At 45.4% G+C, this 17,083-nt stretch overlaps 2 protein-coding genes across 4 annotated transcripts in view; one reads left to right on the top strand and one right to left on the bottom strand.

Moving 5' to 3' along the window:
- Nucleotides 1-7,878, top strand: part of Zcchc17 (zinc finger CCHC-type containing 17) — a 50,334-nt gene extending 42,456 nt beyond the window's left edge. The window contains exon 8 of the mRNA XM_046468794.2: nt 6,982-7,878. Within this exon, the coding sequence (XP_046324750.1) occupies nt 6,982-7,143 (162 nt within the window). The 3' untranslated portion in view covers nt 7,144-7,878. The remainder of the gene's footprint in view (nt 1-6,981) is intronic.
- Nucleotides 3,437-16,433, bottom strand: Fabp3 (fatty acid binding protein 3). Of its 3 annotated transcripts, XR_006857124.2 has the most exons (6): nt 16,279-16,433; nt 11,780-11,952; nt 9,988-10,089; nt 8,616-8,828; nt 5,196-5,338; nt 3,437-3,891 (listed from the first exon to the last, which is right to left on the bottom strand). XR_006857124.2 is itself a non-coding variant. In XM_046468795.2 (4 exons), the coding sequence occupies exons 1-4, from the start codon at nt 16,349-16,351 to the stop codon at nt 8,775-8,777; spliced, it is 402 nt and encodes a 133-aa protein (XP_046324751.1). In that variant the 5' UTR covers nt 16,352-16,433; the 3' UTR covers nt 8,545-8,774. The 3 variants fall into 3 exon arrangements, 1 of the variants encoding a protein (XP_046324751.1); XR_006857125.2 differs by lacking the exon at nt 5,196-5,338; XM_046468795.2 differs by lacking the exons at nt 3,437-3,891; nt 5,196-5,338 and having other exon boundaries at nt 8,545-8,828.
- Nucleotides 16,434-17,083: the final 650 nt, after the last annotated feature.

Raw genomic sequence — 17,083 nt, 5'->3', positions numbered from 1 at the left:
GTTTTATTTTGAGACAGGGCCTCACTAAGTTGCTGAGGCTGGCCCAGAACTTTGGATCATCCTGCCTCAGCCTCTTGGGTCACTGCAGTTATAGGCATGTCCCACCACATGGTGGCCCACAGTGCTCATGTAGGATTTTTCTGTGACCAATTATTTAGTTTCTAGATCTTTGGCACTTTTATTTTTTTTTTTTTTTTTTTTTAAATTTTATTTATTTTTTTTAAGAGAGAGTGAGAGAGATAGAGAATTTTTCAATATTTATTTTTTAGTATTTGGCGGACACAACATCTTTGTTTGTATGTGGTGCTGAGGATCGAACCCGGGCCGCACGCATGCCAGGCGAGCGCGCTACCGTTTGAGCCACATCCCAGCCCCTGGCACTTTTATTGAATGATAATTTTGTGCCAGGCATTGCAGACTCTAGTAATACAACGACTATGGTGAAATCCTTGCACTCGGTGGGCATTATCTACAAATTAAGTATTATCTTTATTTTTGAGGGGGTGGGGGGTACTAGGGATTGAACTCAGGGGCACTCGAACACTGAGCCACATCCCCAGCCCTATTTTGTATTTTATTTAGAGACAGGGTCTCACTGAATTGCTTAGCACCCACTATTGCTCAGGCTGGCTTTGAACTTGTGATCCTCCTGCCTCAGCCTCCCAAGCCGCTGGGATTATAGTCAGGTGCCACCATGCCCTGGTATACTATCTTCATTTCTTATTGTTTTTTTGTTTGTTTGTTTGGTTGGTTTTTGGTTTTTGGTTTTGGGTACCTGGGATTGAACTCAGGGCACTCGACCACTGAATCACATTCCCAGCCCTATTTTATATTTTATTTAGAGACAGGGTTTCACTGATTTGCTTAGTGTCTCGTTTTTGCTGAGGCTGGCTTTGAACTCAGATCCTCCTGCCTTAGCCTTCTGACCCATTGGGATTACAGGTGTGTCCCACCTCACTCAGCACTAACAAGTATTTTCTAATTAATGCTATCATGACTACCTTAATCTCTTCTTTACCTCCTCCCCACTGCCCCCACCAAAACCTTTTCTATCCTTCAATATGATATTACTTGTTTTAATGGCAGCAATACCTTCCCAGTTTCCCAAGAAAGAAACCTCCTCTTCTCATTTTTATCCTACATCTAGTCAGTCACCAAGTCCTGCCAGGGGCACATTTTAAATTGCCTCTCAAAATTCTGTTTCTCCCTCCTACTTCCACTACTACTTTATATTTTATCTCCTTACATATTTTGCATTCAGACTATGCAAAAATTTACCATCTTAACTTTTTTTTGGTAGTCCTAGGAATCAAAACCAGGGCCACACACATGCTGGGTGAATACTTACCACTGAGCTATACTCCCAGCCCCCATCTTAACTATTTTTAAATACATAATTTAGTACTGTAAAATATATTCACGATAGCATTCCTTACACAAATAATTATAATTTGATGAAGTGCAAGAGACCTTTTTTTTTTCTTTCATTGCCTTTGTTTTTGGTGTCATACTCAAAAAACCATTGCCAGGTCATGTCATGAAACATTTCCCCTATTTTTCTTCAAAGAGTAATATATTTAGGATTTTGATTTATTCTGAGTTAATTTTCATATTGATTTAAAAGAAGAGTACAAAAAAATGATTTTTTTCTTTTGGTATTGAGGATTCATTCTAGGGATGCTTTACCACTGATCCACATACCCATTCCTTTAAATTATTTTGAGACAGGGTTTTGCTGAGTTGCTAAGGGTCTTGCTAAATTGTGAGTCTAACCTGGAACATACAATCCTCCTGCCTCAGCCTCCTGAGTTGCTAGTTGCACATGCCACTGTGCCCAACTGGTCCAAAAGTTTTTTTGCATGTAGATATCCAGTTTTCTTAAGACCATCTATTAAAAAGACTACCCTTTTCCCATTGAATGATCTTGGCTCCCTCATCAAAAGTCATTTGACCATATATATGAGGATTTTTCTGGTGTCTTATTTCTTTTTTTTTTTTTTTTGGGGGGGGGGGGTCTTATTTCTATTCTGTGAGTCTCTGTGCCTATTCTTATGCCAGTACCCAATGTTTTAATTACTTTAGCTTTATATAGTAAGGAAATGTGAATCTTCCAACTTTGTTCCTCATTTTCAAGATCATTTTGACTATACAGGGTCCTTTGTGATCTGTATGAATTTTTTCTATTTCACACTCACATACACACAGAAATCATTGAGATTTTGATAGGGGTTGCAGTGTGTGAAGTGTCAAACAGCTAGTGATCTGTAGATCACTTTGGGTAGGAGGAACATATGGACATCCCTTCTCCCCTCCTCCATACTGAGGATTGAACCCAGGGCCTTGTGCATGCTTGGTAAGAGCTCTTTCACTGAGCTACATATGTATCCCCTGAATAAACATCTTAACCATATCAAGTCTTCCATTTGGGCCTTTAAATTAATTATTTTCTTATTTATTTCATTATGGTGCTGGGGATCAAATACAGGGTCTTGCACGTTAAGCACATGCTTTACCACTGAATTATACCCCTCACCCTTGTGTCTTTAATGTCTTTCAGTAACATTTTGTAGTTTTCAGTATACAAGTCTTTCACCTCCAGCTGTTAGGTGCTGCCTTTAACACAGACAGGACTAAAAACATCTGCTTTGGGACTCAGCCTGAGTCATGTCCAGGTGCTACCACCTATGCCAGTTGCTTCATCTCAGTCATCCTTATTGAGGTTACAATTTCTTTTCCTGATAATTATGCCCACTTGGTAAATTTGTTGATGAAGGTTTTTTTTTTTTTTTTTTTTAATTTTAATATTTTATTATTTTTTTTTTTTATTTCTCGGCGGACACAACATCTTTGTTTGTATGTGGTGCTGAGGATCGAACCCGGGCCGCACGCATGCCAGGCGAGTGTTGATGAAGGTTTAAATGAGATATGTGTGCAAAGTACCCAACCCAGCATCTAGAAAATTGTGTACTGTATAAATGCTTACTGCTGTTATTCCCCTTTCTCAGTCTTTGCTTTTATTTATTTTATTATTTAGTTTTTAGATGGACACAATATCTTTATTTTTTATTTTTATGTGGTGTTGAGGATTGAACCCAGCGCCCCACACATGCCAGGCGAGCGCGCTACCGCTTGAGCCACATCCCCAGCCCTTTGCTTTTATTTTTGTTTTTCTCTCACACTGGGCTGTTGCTCTCCTGTTTCAAGACTATAGAGGAAATGCTCTGGTAACCAGTATGTGGTTTTTACCTCGAGAGAGTCTCAGAGATGTTTGAGCAGTGGCTTCTTTCCAGTGCTTCCTACTTGTCAGCTGTGGACTCACACACCCTTTATCTTTTTTTTTTTTTTAGACAGGGTCTTACTAAATTTCCCATTTTGGCTTCAAATTTGCCATCTTTCTACCTCAGCCATCCAAATAACTGGAATTACAGACCTGTAAGACCATGCTCAGCTTACTCTTTATTCTCTGTTCCCCTTTGTACTTGAATGCAGTCCAGGACCAGAAGCAGCTTTTAGCCCTCTAGGTCTTCCCCCACTCAACTCTCAACTTTCCTGCTGAACTCCAGCTTCTGAAGTAACTGTTCTTTTGTTCTTCTCTTGCGTAGGGATGACTAGTGAAAAAGACACCAGTTGCTGGAGCCTTGGTTGTCTTGTTCAGGCTGCAAAAGCATTTTGGCATTGAGATTGAGGTCTAGGAGAAGACCATCTCCCCAGTCTTCACTAGCTAGAGCCTGTGTTCCAGCTTGCCAGGGTTCTCTAGTGATTCTTCCCTTCTCAACTGGTGTCCTTGAGAGTAAAGTAGAAATACTGTTGAACTCTGTTAGAAAAGACAATGTTCTTGTTGCTTTAGCCTTGGTGAACTCATTTTACTTCTCTGAGTTGCAGTTTTTCCATCTGTAAAATGAGAATAATAATTCATGAGTTTTATCTGAAGATAGTGGCATGCACTTAAAATTCTAGCTACTTGTGAGGCTGAGGCAGGAGAATTGCCAGTTATAAAGTCCAGCCTGGGTAACATATTGAGACACCATCTCAAAAAAAAATCATTTATTTTGACCCCGGCAGATGATGATGGTGATGATGATGATGATTAGAAACTAAAAACTTTGAAACAAGCTGTATGCAGTGGTGCACACCTATAATCCCAGTGACTTAGAAGGCCAGAGCAGGAGGACTGCAAGTTTGAGGCCAGCTTCAGCAACTTAGCAAGGCCCAATTTCAAAATAAAAATGGCTGAGGATGTATCTCAATGGTAGAGTGCCTCTGGGTTCAATCCCCAGAACCATAAGAGGGAAAAAGCAAACAAAAACAAAAAACTTGAAGCTGGTAGTGCTTTTTAACAAGACAGTATTATTATTTCCTTACCCAGACTGGGCCAGGCTTAGAGGGAATTGGTGCCAGACTGTATTTACTTACTTACTTGCCCAGGACCCTACCCTACATAAGGAGCAGACACTTGTGAGACTCCCAAGCCCATACTATCCTACGATGGACTCGTGTGGTCTTGCCATCCAGGAAGGTGCAGCACCATAAGCCAAACCATCAGATGGCTAAATCTCAGCTCTTCCCAGCCATGCTTGTTATAGTGGGTCTAGGGAGCTTTGTAAGTACTCACTACTCCATTGGAGTTACCAAGAAAGAGTTTTGGTTTAACCTCTTTTTACAACTTGACTCATCTGCTATAATCACTTGGTCAGACTATAAGAACATTCTGGTAGTTCTCTGAAATAAGAGAAAAATAATTCTATAGCTTGGTGGTAAAGCACTTGTGTAGCATGTGCAAAGGCCATGTGCTTGATCCTCAGCACTGAAAAACACACTGCTGGTTACCTAGGCATAACGAATCAGGCACAGGCACTATAGTTAGAGTTTATTTAATTCTTATTCAAGATACTTATTATTTCTAATTCACTGAAAACTGAGATTCAATTCAAGTGACATAGTAAGTGGCAGAGCTAAAATTTGAATTTAATTCTTACTTTAAAATCATTCATCATACCATGATGCCTCCCATAATTCTATAGGAAGAGGGTCCTTGTGCTACACATAGGATAACTCAGGAGATTTTCATTCACATCATCCATATGCATATCCCATTCCTGCCTTTGTGATCTGGGACAAGTGGTTTCCAACTTCTCAAAGCCATAGATAACTGTCTCATTAAATCACCACATCCATGTGACAAGTACTGTTCTTACCTGTTTTCCATTTGCAGAGGCTGGGCCTCAGTGAGGTGAGATGACTGGCCAAGGTTACAGAATACTAACTTCTTGGGTCTAGGTTGAACACCTAGTTCACTGTGATCTCACAGCCAGCTTCTCTCAGGACGTTGGTTGGAAGCCTGCAAGAGGAGCAGTGGCTTCACCCTTTTCTGTATTCTCCCTTTTTTCCTCCCATGGTCTCTTCCACTTTTAGAAACCTTAATAAGGTGCTGGGTGCAGTAGAGCATGCCTGTAATCGCAGTACTCACTTTGAAGGCTGAGGCAGGAGATTCGAAAGTTCAAAGCCAGCCTTAGCAACTTAGTGAGGCCCTAAGCAAATCAGTGAGACCCTGTCTCTAAATAAAAGAAGATTGGGGATGTAGCTCAGTGGTTAAGTGCCCCTGGGTTCAATCCCTGGTAAAAAAGGGGGTTGTGGGGGCAGATGGGGATAATAAAATATAAAAAAAGATTTGGGGATGTAGCTCAATGGTAAAGTGTCCCTGGGTTCAATCTCCAGTACTAAAAAAAAAAAAAAAAACTTTACTAAAGGAAAAGACATAGGTAATGCTTAAATTGCTTCAACTTCCCTATAGAAGCCTAGGAGCCTGCTTTCCATCTCTGGTGTGGATTTGTACTGGTTACTCTTGGCAGCATGGTTTGTATGGGGGAAGCGGGGTGGGGTGGGGGGTCTAGTTTAGGGACAGTTCTTTATCAGTATACTCTTGCAAGGTTGTTGTGAAAGTTAAACATGATATTCAAGGAGAGCAGGCAGAAGCTCCTTGATGGCAGGGATTTTTTTTTTTTTTCTTGGCAACAGAGTCTAACAGAAAACAGACTGGGAGACAACTCTTAATAAATCTTTTATTTTGTGATATTAGGTGAATCACTGTCTCTAGATAGACTAGGTAATCTCTAGAGATCTCTTTCAGTTTTAATATCCTCTACTTTTTTAAAAATGGAAGTAATAGAGCCAGGCATGGTGGTACATGTCATTCATTATCCCATTAGGAGGCTGAGGCTGCAGGATTGCAAGTTAGAGGACAGCCTGGGCACTTTATCAAGACCCAAAATAAAAAGGCTGGGGAAATAGCTCAGTGGTGGAGCATGTGCCTACCATGCATGAGGCCCAGGGTTAAATTCCCAGTACTGAAAGAAAGAAAAGGAAGTGATAGATGTTTTTATTTTTTTTTAACCAAAAAATAAAGGAACTCCGTCCTCCCCCCACTTGAGTTCATTCCTGAAATAACCAGTGTTACCAGTTGTGGGGTCTTTTCCAGTGTTTTCTGTGTATACTGGATATATGTATGATGTATAAATGTGCACACGTAGTGCAACATAGTGGCACATGCCTGCAATCCCAGCTACTCAGGAGGCTGAGGCAGGAGGAGCACAAGTTTGAGACCAGCCTAGGCAATTTAGTGAGAGCCTGTCTCAAGGACTGGGGATATAGCCTCGCCATAGATTGATCCTGGGTTCAATCCCCAGTACCACAAAAATATAAAAAAAACTTAAAAATAAACATACAACTCTGTATAGATATATGTACACTATATACTATATGCACATGTGTATAGTACACATATTTATGTTTTATATATACTGGAATTTATAATAGATATTGTATTGTCTTGGTTCTTTCACTTGTTTTGGCTATTTTTTTACATAATTGCTTTTATTTATTGTCTTCTAACTTATTAAATAGCTTCCTTCATTACCAGCTGTGATTTTTTTTTTTAAAGCAAATATACACGCACAATATTGAATTTAAAATTTTTCTTTTTAGGAAAAGAAGAAAAAGAAACACAGAGACAAGAAGTCATCTGACTCCGACAGCTCAGACTCTGAGAGTGATACAGGCAAGAGAGCAAAGCACACATCAAAAGACAGCAAGGCGGCCAAGAAGAAGAAAAAGAAGAAGAAGCATAAGAAGAAGCACAAGGAATGAGAATAGAAAAGAGGACGGGGTGGTTGAGAGAATAAGGAACCAGGAGTTTTGTGCCTTGAACTCTGGCTCCTGAAAAGACTCAATAGTGAGAATATTGCCTCCCACCCCGTTGACATCTATGGGAATGCAGCAAGCAGGTTTGGGAGTTACAGGTCAGAAGCAGCCGCCTGAATGAGTTCTTTCCTTACTGCTTCTGATCCCTTAGCAGTTGACCCCTGAGGCCCACCCATTCATTCACCCTATTTCTTTTTCATTCAGCAGGAGGTCTGTTTATCCTCCTCAGCTACCACTGCCAGAGCTGGATTCCTTTATAGGAGTCAAGGCTAAAGCCACAAGTACTGCTGTGGAGGTGAGAGCCTGGCTGTATCTGAACAGTGACTGGTGCCTTCCCGTTGTCTGTCTTGAACTGGGCGATGGGTTAGTTTATGCTGCCTACGGGGAAGCAGAGGGAAACTGGCAGCAAGAGGGAGAACGTGGTAAGAAGTGGTGCTCACTTTTTCCATTCCCTAGTATGGTTCTACTAGGCTAGAAGTGACAGCCAGTGACCACAGCCATAAAACAGTCATTTGCAGTTTGACTTATCTTGTATATGACATTCCAGCAGACCACTGAACCAGACATATGAAGCCAAGGTGATTGCTCTACTTTCTATTTATTACTGTATGATTTGGCTAGTTCCACTTCAGGTCTCTGCTTAAATTCCTGGCACTAAATGGAAATGTGTTTGGTTTGAAACCTGCTCAAAGTTCTTATTCTTATAATCCTTCTTCTTGGTTAACATAACAGATTTAAAGTCAACTGAATCTGCATTAGTTGATAGAAAAACATTTAATATGTTCCCTTAGACCTTGGAGAGAAGCCTAGCCAAGGGCTGGTACAAAGCTAGAGGTACTAGCAGGCCACAGCTTTCTTAGATGATCACTTATAAACCCTTCTGTAATGATCAGATGATCTATTTTCCCAGAGTTGATTAGAGAACCAGTAAGAATTTATAACCTTGAGTACTAGCCTGGTGCATAATGAGAACTTAGGCAGTCATCTTGGCCATTGGTCATCTTCTCCCACAGTAGCCCAAGCCTGGATCCTGTGATCTTGTACTCTGGGAAGGGAGAAACCACAGCATCCCACAAAAAGCCAGGCAAAAGAAAGTACTCAGTGCAGTATGGGCCAGGGGTGACAGTTCAGTGGTCAACGCTCCAATGACTGGAATAGGTGATTTGACCCAGGGAGGAGCAATGTCAAGGCAAGATGTAGGTGCAGCTATCATCATTGAATGTCCCTGACATTGTCCATTTTAGCTTCTCACCCAGTGTTTCAAGTGACCTTAAAGCAGTTATTTCTGCCCATTGACACCTGGGGAAACTTAAGACTCCCAGAACCACATCACCAGAGGCAACTGCATGGCCTCTGCTCTGCTTTATTGACTTCAGAGCATATTGGATACAGTTTAAAAAAAAGAAACACATACATACACAATGGAAACTGGGGATCCAGGCTGGTGTCACCTGATCCCAGAAGAATTCTCCAAAGTAGGTTTATACAAAATGCCAGAGGAAAAAAATGAGGCAATGTGGTGTTGAGTCCAGGGGTGGCCAGTTGACAGAGGAACAGTCAGTGACAGTGCTGGTGAGTCATGCCTCTTTCTCGTAAGTGCGAGTGCACACTACACTGCCATGGGTGAGTGTCTGGAAAGAAAGATGAGAGTCAGACAGGAGAAGACCTCTATCTTCTTAAAAGAAGATACAATTTGTTTCTCTTTTTCTTACATCATTCAGCTTCCTTCATCCTTATGGGTAAGATGGTGCCTGGCACATAGTAGATAAATAGGTGAATAAAAATGACCAGAGATACTTGAGGAATGGCTGTGCTAAGCTACCAACTCTCCATTCTTCCCCTAAGTTCCCTAAGTTGGGGCAGGGCCAGGGCCAGATCCCCACCAGTCTGGTGTCATAGAGGCAAGCCCATGGCCTCACAATAGTCTGAACAGCCAGTGAGTATTTGGTCCTGTATGTGCTATTCCCAAAGCTAGGAACTTCATTCCTAACTCTGAATTCAAGAATGACCCCATGTTGAGTGCAAGAACGAAGGTAGCAAGTTATGCTCCCCAGGAAGGTCTGCAGTGAAGATGCTGAGGTAAGAACCTGAGGCCCTGCAGAGTTAGAAGGTAGAGATCCCAGTGGCTGCTATCTGTGCCCGGAATCTGGGGGAAGAGTTCCCTCAAGGGTACATTCTCCAAGTGAAGCCCCCAAGCTTGTCTAAACAGATCTGCCAGCCATTTTTGCTACTTTCTACCCAGGCAATAATCAGGTACTTGCAGGAGGCCAGACCTAGAACTAACTCTAAGAGGAGGTCTTACTGGAATGGGGAAGAAAGGGTTGTGCTGTCCATCAGTGCCCCCACCAGTCACCAGGCTGCCCCTGCATGTGACAGCATAACACTAGAGAGGAGAGGGAAGGAAATGCTTTGATAGGAAATGGGAGTCTATCCTGGAGAGCCTAGAATCAAATTGGCCCTGCTTCCCATCTCCTCTTGGGCTATGGAGCATCTGCTATCTTCCTCCCTCCCCAATGAGGGTTTCTGCTGTGCGTACCCAGTCTCTTTCAGACTTCCCAGAAACACTAAAAGGTAGGTGTTATTAATACCCACTTTATCGTTGCACTTGGAGAAGGTGACTTGTCCAAGTCATGTAGCTTATAAACTGAGATTTAAACCCAGACCTTTTGAGTCCAAAGCTGTGACCTTTCTTCTGCCTCTCCTATCCCAGCTTTGATGGCTCCTGGGGATGACCTTGGCTTTTTAAGGTTAGTAATCAGTTAGCTAAGGCTCCACACTTGCCCATCTTACCAAGATGAGTTTCCCATCATTTAGCTCCCGCACAAGTGTAGTCTCTTGCCCGTCCCACTTCTGCACGTGGACAAGTTTTCCTCCATCCAGCGTCACAGTGGACTGTGGAAAAAGGGTAGAGGCCTGAGCAGTGATCTGAGCCAGGACTGAAGAACAGGATAAGAAAGGGAAAGAGAAAGAAAAGCACTTATCCTGTTTGCTATGTGATGTCCACAGCCTTGCTTCCTCCAAGATACAGAAGACATGTACCTGTCCATATTCCTGACAAAGACTGGCTGAGGAGGAGGAGTTCTGAGGACCTCTTTCTCGTCGTGGTCATCACAGTGCCTAAAATACCCTTAGATGGGGAGTATTAGGCTTCCCTCTTCTCTTCTCAGTCCACATCATGTGATCCCTTTCAGCTGACAAGAGGGCAGCAACTACAAGGTCCTAGGACTGGTTGTCCTTGGAGTGTTCCTCAGCCCTGGCTCAAAGGCCCACTTAGTCCTCTGGGTGCTGCCAGCCTGCATCAGCTGGTTCTCATTTGGCAACTTTCCCAGGTCTCTCTTCTCTAGGAATTTGGGGGCTATAGTCCAGACTTGGAAACCTTGCTGAGCAAGATTCAGCAGCAGATGAGAAGGTCATATTTATGTGTTTGGGTTGCTTCTATCTTGCTGTGCTGTCTATAGCCCACTCCTCATTTTCATCCCTCCTGAGTTTTTTGCCCACTCAGAGCACATTATTTTTGACCCTCACATTCACATCCCTGTGTTTCAATGGGGTTTTTGCCCCTCAAGAATATGGCAAGCTTAAGGAGGTAGGGATATGTGGTATGTGGTGGGGCCATGACCTTCCAAGGTCAGCTTCTTTCTTAGGGCAACATCCCCTGCTCCGCTGCCAGCCTGCTGTGCAATCCTGCACTGGGCTTTAACTCCTCTCCCTTTGCAAGGAAAACAGCCCCTACCCTGTTCTTCCTGTAGGCAACTGTGAGAAAGAGAAAACAGCTGAAAAGCTGTGTTTTAGGGTACTGGTGAAGAGGACACTGCTGTAGAGCCCTAGAAGTCAGAGCCCCTTATTTCTCTCCCATGCCTGGTCCAGAGCTAGGAATCCTGAGGCAAGCTGCTAAGACAAAACCATCATGGGGTAACAGAGACCTGAGACTGGGGGGTAGATGCTTGCTACCCACCCCGTGGAAGAGGGAGTTAAGACTGTGGGAAGACACTACAACACCCATGACAGCTGAGTGGCCACCTCAGAACACCATTCTAACTGCCTGTCAGGTGGCCACACTGGAAATACTTTCAGGGTCACTGGCCAGGCCTGGGAGTTACAGGTTGCAGAAGATGGAACATCTGGATAGGTCTCAGTCTCGTTCCCAGCTGCCTGCTTAGCTGTGGAGGCCTGGACAACCTTACTAGTGGAGGGCCCTGGTTTATCCTGTGTATCAATCCCAGAGCACTTCAGATCACAGCCACGGCCACTTAATTCCTCCATCTATGGAAGGGGAAAGAAACCCAGTGCTATGGCATACCTTGCACAAGGTCACCCAGCTGGAACTGAAGGAGCACTGAGGTCAGAACATTCTGGCTCTGTGCCGCCCACTCCCAGAGGCAGCTGGTAGTTGAGTCCCAAGAAGGGAGGAAAGAAAACAAGTGGACAGAACTAATATGTATTTAGCACCTAGGACCATCCAGCACTGAACAGGCTTTATGAAACCTTGTGTCACGCAAGTTGCCTATAAGAGCCTGCCCCTCGGGGTGCAATGACAAGGGTCTCAGTACCCTTGTTCCCCATGCCCCCTTCCCTGACTCACCTTGACCTTCCTGTCATCTGCTGTAGTCTCATCAAACTCCTTCCCCAGCTGAAAACTGATCTCCGTGTTCTTGAAGGTGCTCTGTGTTTTTAAGATGATGGTGTCCCCATTCTTTTCGATGATTGTAGTGGGCTTGGTCATGCTGGCCACTTGCCTGGTAGCAAAGCCCACACCTGAGGGCCAGGGGAAGATTATGAGAATATGAGCTGCCACTGAGAGGCACTGCACAAGCTCAAAGAATGATTCTTAGACCAGGATCAACCTAAGTCTTTGTGTGGCCTTCTATGCCAGAGGCACTTGACTACTGAGCCATATCTTCAGCCTTTTTATTTTTTATTTGGGGACAGGTCCTCACTAAATTGCTAAAGCTGGTCTCAAACTTGGGATCCTCCTGCCTCAGCCTCGCAGCTCACTGGGATTACAGGTGTTGCTGCTGTATCTGTCTGCCATTATTATTATTTTTTTAATTTTTATTTTTTTAAATTTTTTAATATTTATTTTTTAGTTTTCGGCAGACACAACATCTTTGTTTGTATGTGGTGCTGAGGATCGAACCCAGGCCGCATGCATGACAGGCGAGCGCGCTACTGCTTGAGCCACATCCCCAGCCCCCATTATTATTTTTAAAAATTCAGTCTTCCTCTTAGCCGTGAAGCAAACAAATTTAACCCCAATATAAGGAACAGGCATGCCATAGTAAGACAGTGACAGAACTGAGTTTGGAATAAGGTATCAGGTAGCCAGGCCCGGTGACACACTTGTAATCCTAACTACTTGGAAGGCTGAGGCAGGACAATCACAAGTTCGAAACCAGACTAGGTAATTTAGTGAAACCTTCAACAACTTAGCAAGACCCTGTCTTAGGGCTGAGGATGTAGCTCAGTACTAGAATACCCCAGGTTCAATCCCCAGTACCAAAAATAATAAGGTATCAAGTACACCATGTGGTAAGTACTGCTGTACCTCATTCAGTCCTTCCTGCCCCCTTGCAGGGTTGATAACAGTTACACTGTATCTCTAAAGATGTAAACACAGATGGAGTTTAAGCTCAGGGTCACAAACCTGAAGTTGAAGCCTTAAATGTTTCACTACAGAGCTTACTTATCTGCTCCTCCATGCCACCTCCCAAGACACAGCACCAGGCGACCCTCCAGGACACCTGAGTAGCTCAAGCTCAGGTGAAGTGGACTTCGGCTTCCAAAGCCCTGGGAACAAGAATTTTCCATCTTTGGAAATTTTTACCCTGAAACCTGAGAAGCATTAGTACTCTTATCCCCCAAATGTGGCCACACAACCGATTTAGGAATCAGGTACAAATCTAGGAGACTTGGGAGAAGCCTAAAGTGGTAACCACAATGAGTTAAGAAAAACTCATCTCCTGACTCCTAGCCTGAGGTCCTATGGGGACTCTCCTGGCCTATGCATGGCTTCCCTGGGTGCTGGACAAAGTCCTGAGTGTCCTACAAGCAAAAGAACACAGAACTTTTAGGCTAAGCCTTCATCCCTTCAGGTTGTAGCTTTCCTGTAATCTGTCCTTCTGCTACTGAACTTTGATCATGACTGCTGTGCCCAGCTGCTCCCAGCAGCCTGTGCTGAGCTGTCCCCCAAGGCAGAGGTGAGGCCGGAGGCAACCCAGGGTAGTGAAGTGGTGTCTGGTTTTCTAATGTACCTGAGTACATAGTGCTTGCTGGAAGCAGTGTGCCTTGTACATGTTCTACACAGGTTGTTTTACTTAATGCTTGGAACAGCCCTAAGGGTAGGTTTTATTGTTCCCAGTCTACAAATGAGGCTCTGTGTGGTGTCTTCTCCAAAGTCAAACAAAGAGCAAGTGACTGCTCTAGACTCCCAGACTGTTCACTGTTCCCACTATGCCATTCTGCCAGCACAAACATATGCACCAAGGCTACCAGTTGTGCCTGTGGTCAGTGGGACTAAGCTGGGCCTTTTTGCCTCCTGAGAACCCTTGGTCTAGGGCACAAGGGGCAGGGACTGACTCTGCAGTTCTACTGATGCCAGCCCACCCTACCTGGCCACTGAAGGACTTGGCCTTACCTCCTGGTATCAGAGTGAGTCAGGCCAGTTATACTCCCTAGTGCAGAAGTGGGCCTTGTCACTGCAACCAGAAGCTGTTTGCTCAGGACCTATCCAGGGACATAGAGTGTGGGACTGAGACACAAGAAACTAAGATGACTCATGCCTGTAATCCCACTGACTTGGAAGAGAGGAGGATTAGCAAGTTCAAGGCCAGCCTCAGGAACTTAGACTCCGTCTCAAAAAATAGAAAAATGGGTTGGGGATGTGGCTCAAGTGGTAGCACACTCGCCTGGCATGTGTGAGGCACTAGGTTCGATCCTCAGCACCACATAAAAATAAAATAAAGATGTGTCCACCTTTAAAAAAAAAAAAGAAAAATGGCTGAGGGCATAGTTCAGTGATAGAGCACCCCTGGGTTCAGTCCCCAGTACCACAAAAAAAGAAAAGGAAATGAAGCCAAAACTAGCTCCTGAGAGCTGAGGTGTTGTTTTGTTTTCTTTCTTTCTTTAAAATGTTTCCAGTTGTAGATGGACAATACTTTTTTTTTTTAGATTTCTTGTCTTGTCAGTGTACCTTTATTTTATTTATATGTGGTGCAGAGGATCGAACCCAGTGCCTCACACATGCTAGGCAAGCACACTTCCACTGAGCTACAACACTAGCCCCAGACTCAAACTCTGAAGTGCGAGGATCACTTCAGTTTAGGAATTTGAGACCAACTGTGCAAGACTCCAACTCTTTTTTTTTTTTTTAATATCTTTCCCTTCTTCAGTGGGCCTCAGGCTTTCATCTGAGAAAAGCAGGATAAATAGAATCTCAGCCCTCTAACATGAGAAGCTGTCATGAGTTAAGAGCATAGCTCAGTGCTAGAGCACGTGCTTAGTATGTTTCAGGTCCAGAGTTGATCTCTAGCACCCAAAAACAAAACCTGCCCAAAGATGACAGGTCCTTAGGGAGACCTGGCTTCTGGTCGAGTTGAAGGAAACGAGTGATATGCTTGTTGCAGCCCAGTTTCAAGGACCCAGGCCTTTGGCCCAAATGTCTGCTTTGGGAAGAGGAACTAAACCTGGGCAATCCAGATTCCCCAACAGCTGTGTGAGGCCTTGTGTTTCTCTTCTGAACAACAGTTGCTTTCCTGGAGTCACTAGGCATGTCCCCAGGACAGAGTAGGTGCAACTGAGAGCTCTGACCTCAAGAGCCACACTTTTAGTACCTGCTCCAAGGGAGGACTAGGAGCAAAGATTGAGAGGGACCCCCACATACAACCATTGCCTATCTGCTGCAAGCATCCCTTCTTCCTTGGAAGCAAGGCATGGAACCTAGCTCAACCATGAACATCATCCCAGGCTTCCCTGTCCCAGCCTGGTGGGCTAGATCAGAGCCCAGAATTTCACAGAAAGGTTATCACCTCCATCTAAGCAAACTAGCAAAGGAAGGGCTGAGGTCAGTCTTTGGATAAGCAGTTCCTCTCACTCCCAGTGTCTATAGGGTAGTGGGAAGAACTGTGGGTTATAGAGCTGTAAGTCCTGGGTTTTCTTACCAACTCAGTTGTGGAATTTATAGGACAAATTTCTACTTGATCTTGGCCTCAGTTTTCCCAGGGTCCTTACCTGTAGGATTCTTTGAAACTATTCTTCCCCATTCTGTAATCACACAGTTCTCCATACCCTCCTAGACCAATGACTCTCCCTTCAACAGGTAGAACTCTCTGCTGCATCCCAGAAGTCCAAAGACTTTCTCACACTGTCCCTTGAACTGAACAGGTAGCAGAGACAGGCCTCTTGTCCCACCCTACCATCAGGCTCACTGATGGTGATTAAGACTTGGTTACATATCACTGCAAGCCAATGCCAGATTGGTGAGAAAGTACCTCCTGGGACAGTCCTTTTCCCTAATACATCAGGGCAGGCTTGGGGATTGTGGCTCACTGTGCCAGGGTCTCTGTCTCACCTCTTACATATATCCTATTCACTGATTTTTCTCATTCAATCTCTTCCTCGGTCTTTCCTACTTCTTTAGGCCACAGTACACTATCTGTCCCATTCCCTTTCCAGATTCAGACTCCTCCGGTTTCTGTGCCACCCATTCCCGTTCTTTCTCCCCAGGCTCACCCTGGGCCTTTGATCAGTGCTCTTACCCAAACCCTGCCCCCAACTCCAGGTCATATACCCCTCTTCCTCGAAAGCGACTCCCTGCCTGACATCATCGAAGGACACAGCGGCCTCCTCCCTGCCCCTCCTTATCCGGGTAGACCCCTGGCAGGTTCGGACCATGAAAGCCCCAACTCAACAGGCCTCCCTACGCCCTGGCCCAGGCTGCCACCTCTGAGCCCCGCTATCCAACCTTGTCCAGGAGGAATGGATGCGTCCGGCGTACAAGAAACCAGAGCAACAGAGCGCGGTGCCGAGCTAGGTGCGCGGCAAGCCCCTTCCCAGCCGGCATCCAGAGCCTGGCTGCTCGCTCACCAAGTGACTTCATGTAGTCATCGAAATTCTTGCTGTCCACTAGTTTCCAGGTGCCCACGAAGGCGTCCACCATGGTGAAGCTGGGCTAGGCTGAGAAGCAAGCTGCCAGAGATGGAAGGCTTGTAGACTCCGGGACTGCGGCTCGCCGACCTAGCTGCCGCTTTAAATAGCCCTGGCATCACATGATGAGCCGTGGCCCACGCCCCCCGGCTCCCGAAATAGGAAGCCCAGGGCCAGCGCTTGCTCGCCTGGGGGCTGGGCGCCCCTCCCCCACCGGCCAGGCGGGAGGGGACCGGCCGTTGGTCCCGGCTCGCCTGCGTCAGCCCCGCCCCGGCCGCGGAGTCCCATCCCCACGCTGGCAACACCTGCTCCTTTCCCTGGCTTCAGGGCGCTCTTCGGAATCTGAGATGGAAGCGCTGGGGCCCCGCCGGCCCGAGAGCCACAGCGCACGCCATCGACGCGTCCGTCCCCCTGTCCCTGCGGCCGAGATGAGACTAGAGGACAAAGGAAACTCGCCCTTGCCCGGTGACCCCGCTGGGGAAAGCTGGTTGACTCCGGTGGCCCCGGCATCTTGGTCTTTATTTTATAGGTGAGGAGCCAGAAGCTCAGAGGGGCAACGGACAAGGTCATTGTAATGGGGAGAGAACTGAAGCCCAGATGGCAAGCCTGGCACCCGCCTCCCACTGCCCAGGGGCGGGGCTCGGAGAGTCACCGTGGGCACCGTCGGTGATTGAGCTGTCCCTGCGTCCTCACCTGCTCCCGGAGAAAGCGTGACCCTTCCGGGCGCCCACCCGACACGTGCTTG

This window comes from Marmota monax, unplaced genomic scaffold (assembly GCF_021218885.2).
Source record: "Marmota monax isolate L192 unplaced genomic scaffold, Marmota_monax_Labrador192_F-V1.1 WCK01_AAM20220418_F8-fsc00008, whole genome shotgun sequence".
NCBI classification, from domain to species: Eukaryota; Metazoa; Chordata; class Mammalia; order Rodentia; family Sciuridae; genus Marmota; species Marmota monax.
Note: the sequence above shows the minus strand (reverse complement) of the source record. Positions and strands in the feature narration are given on the sequence as shown.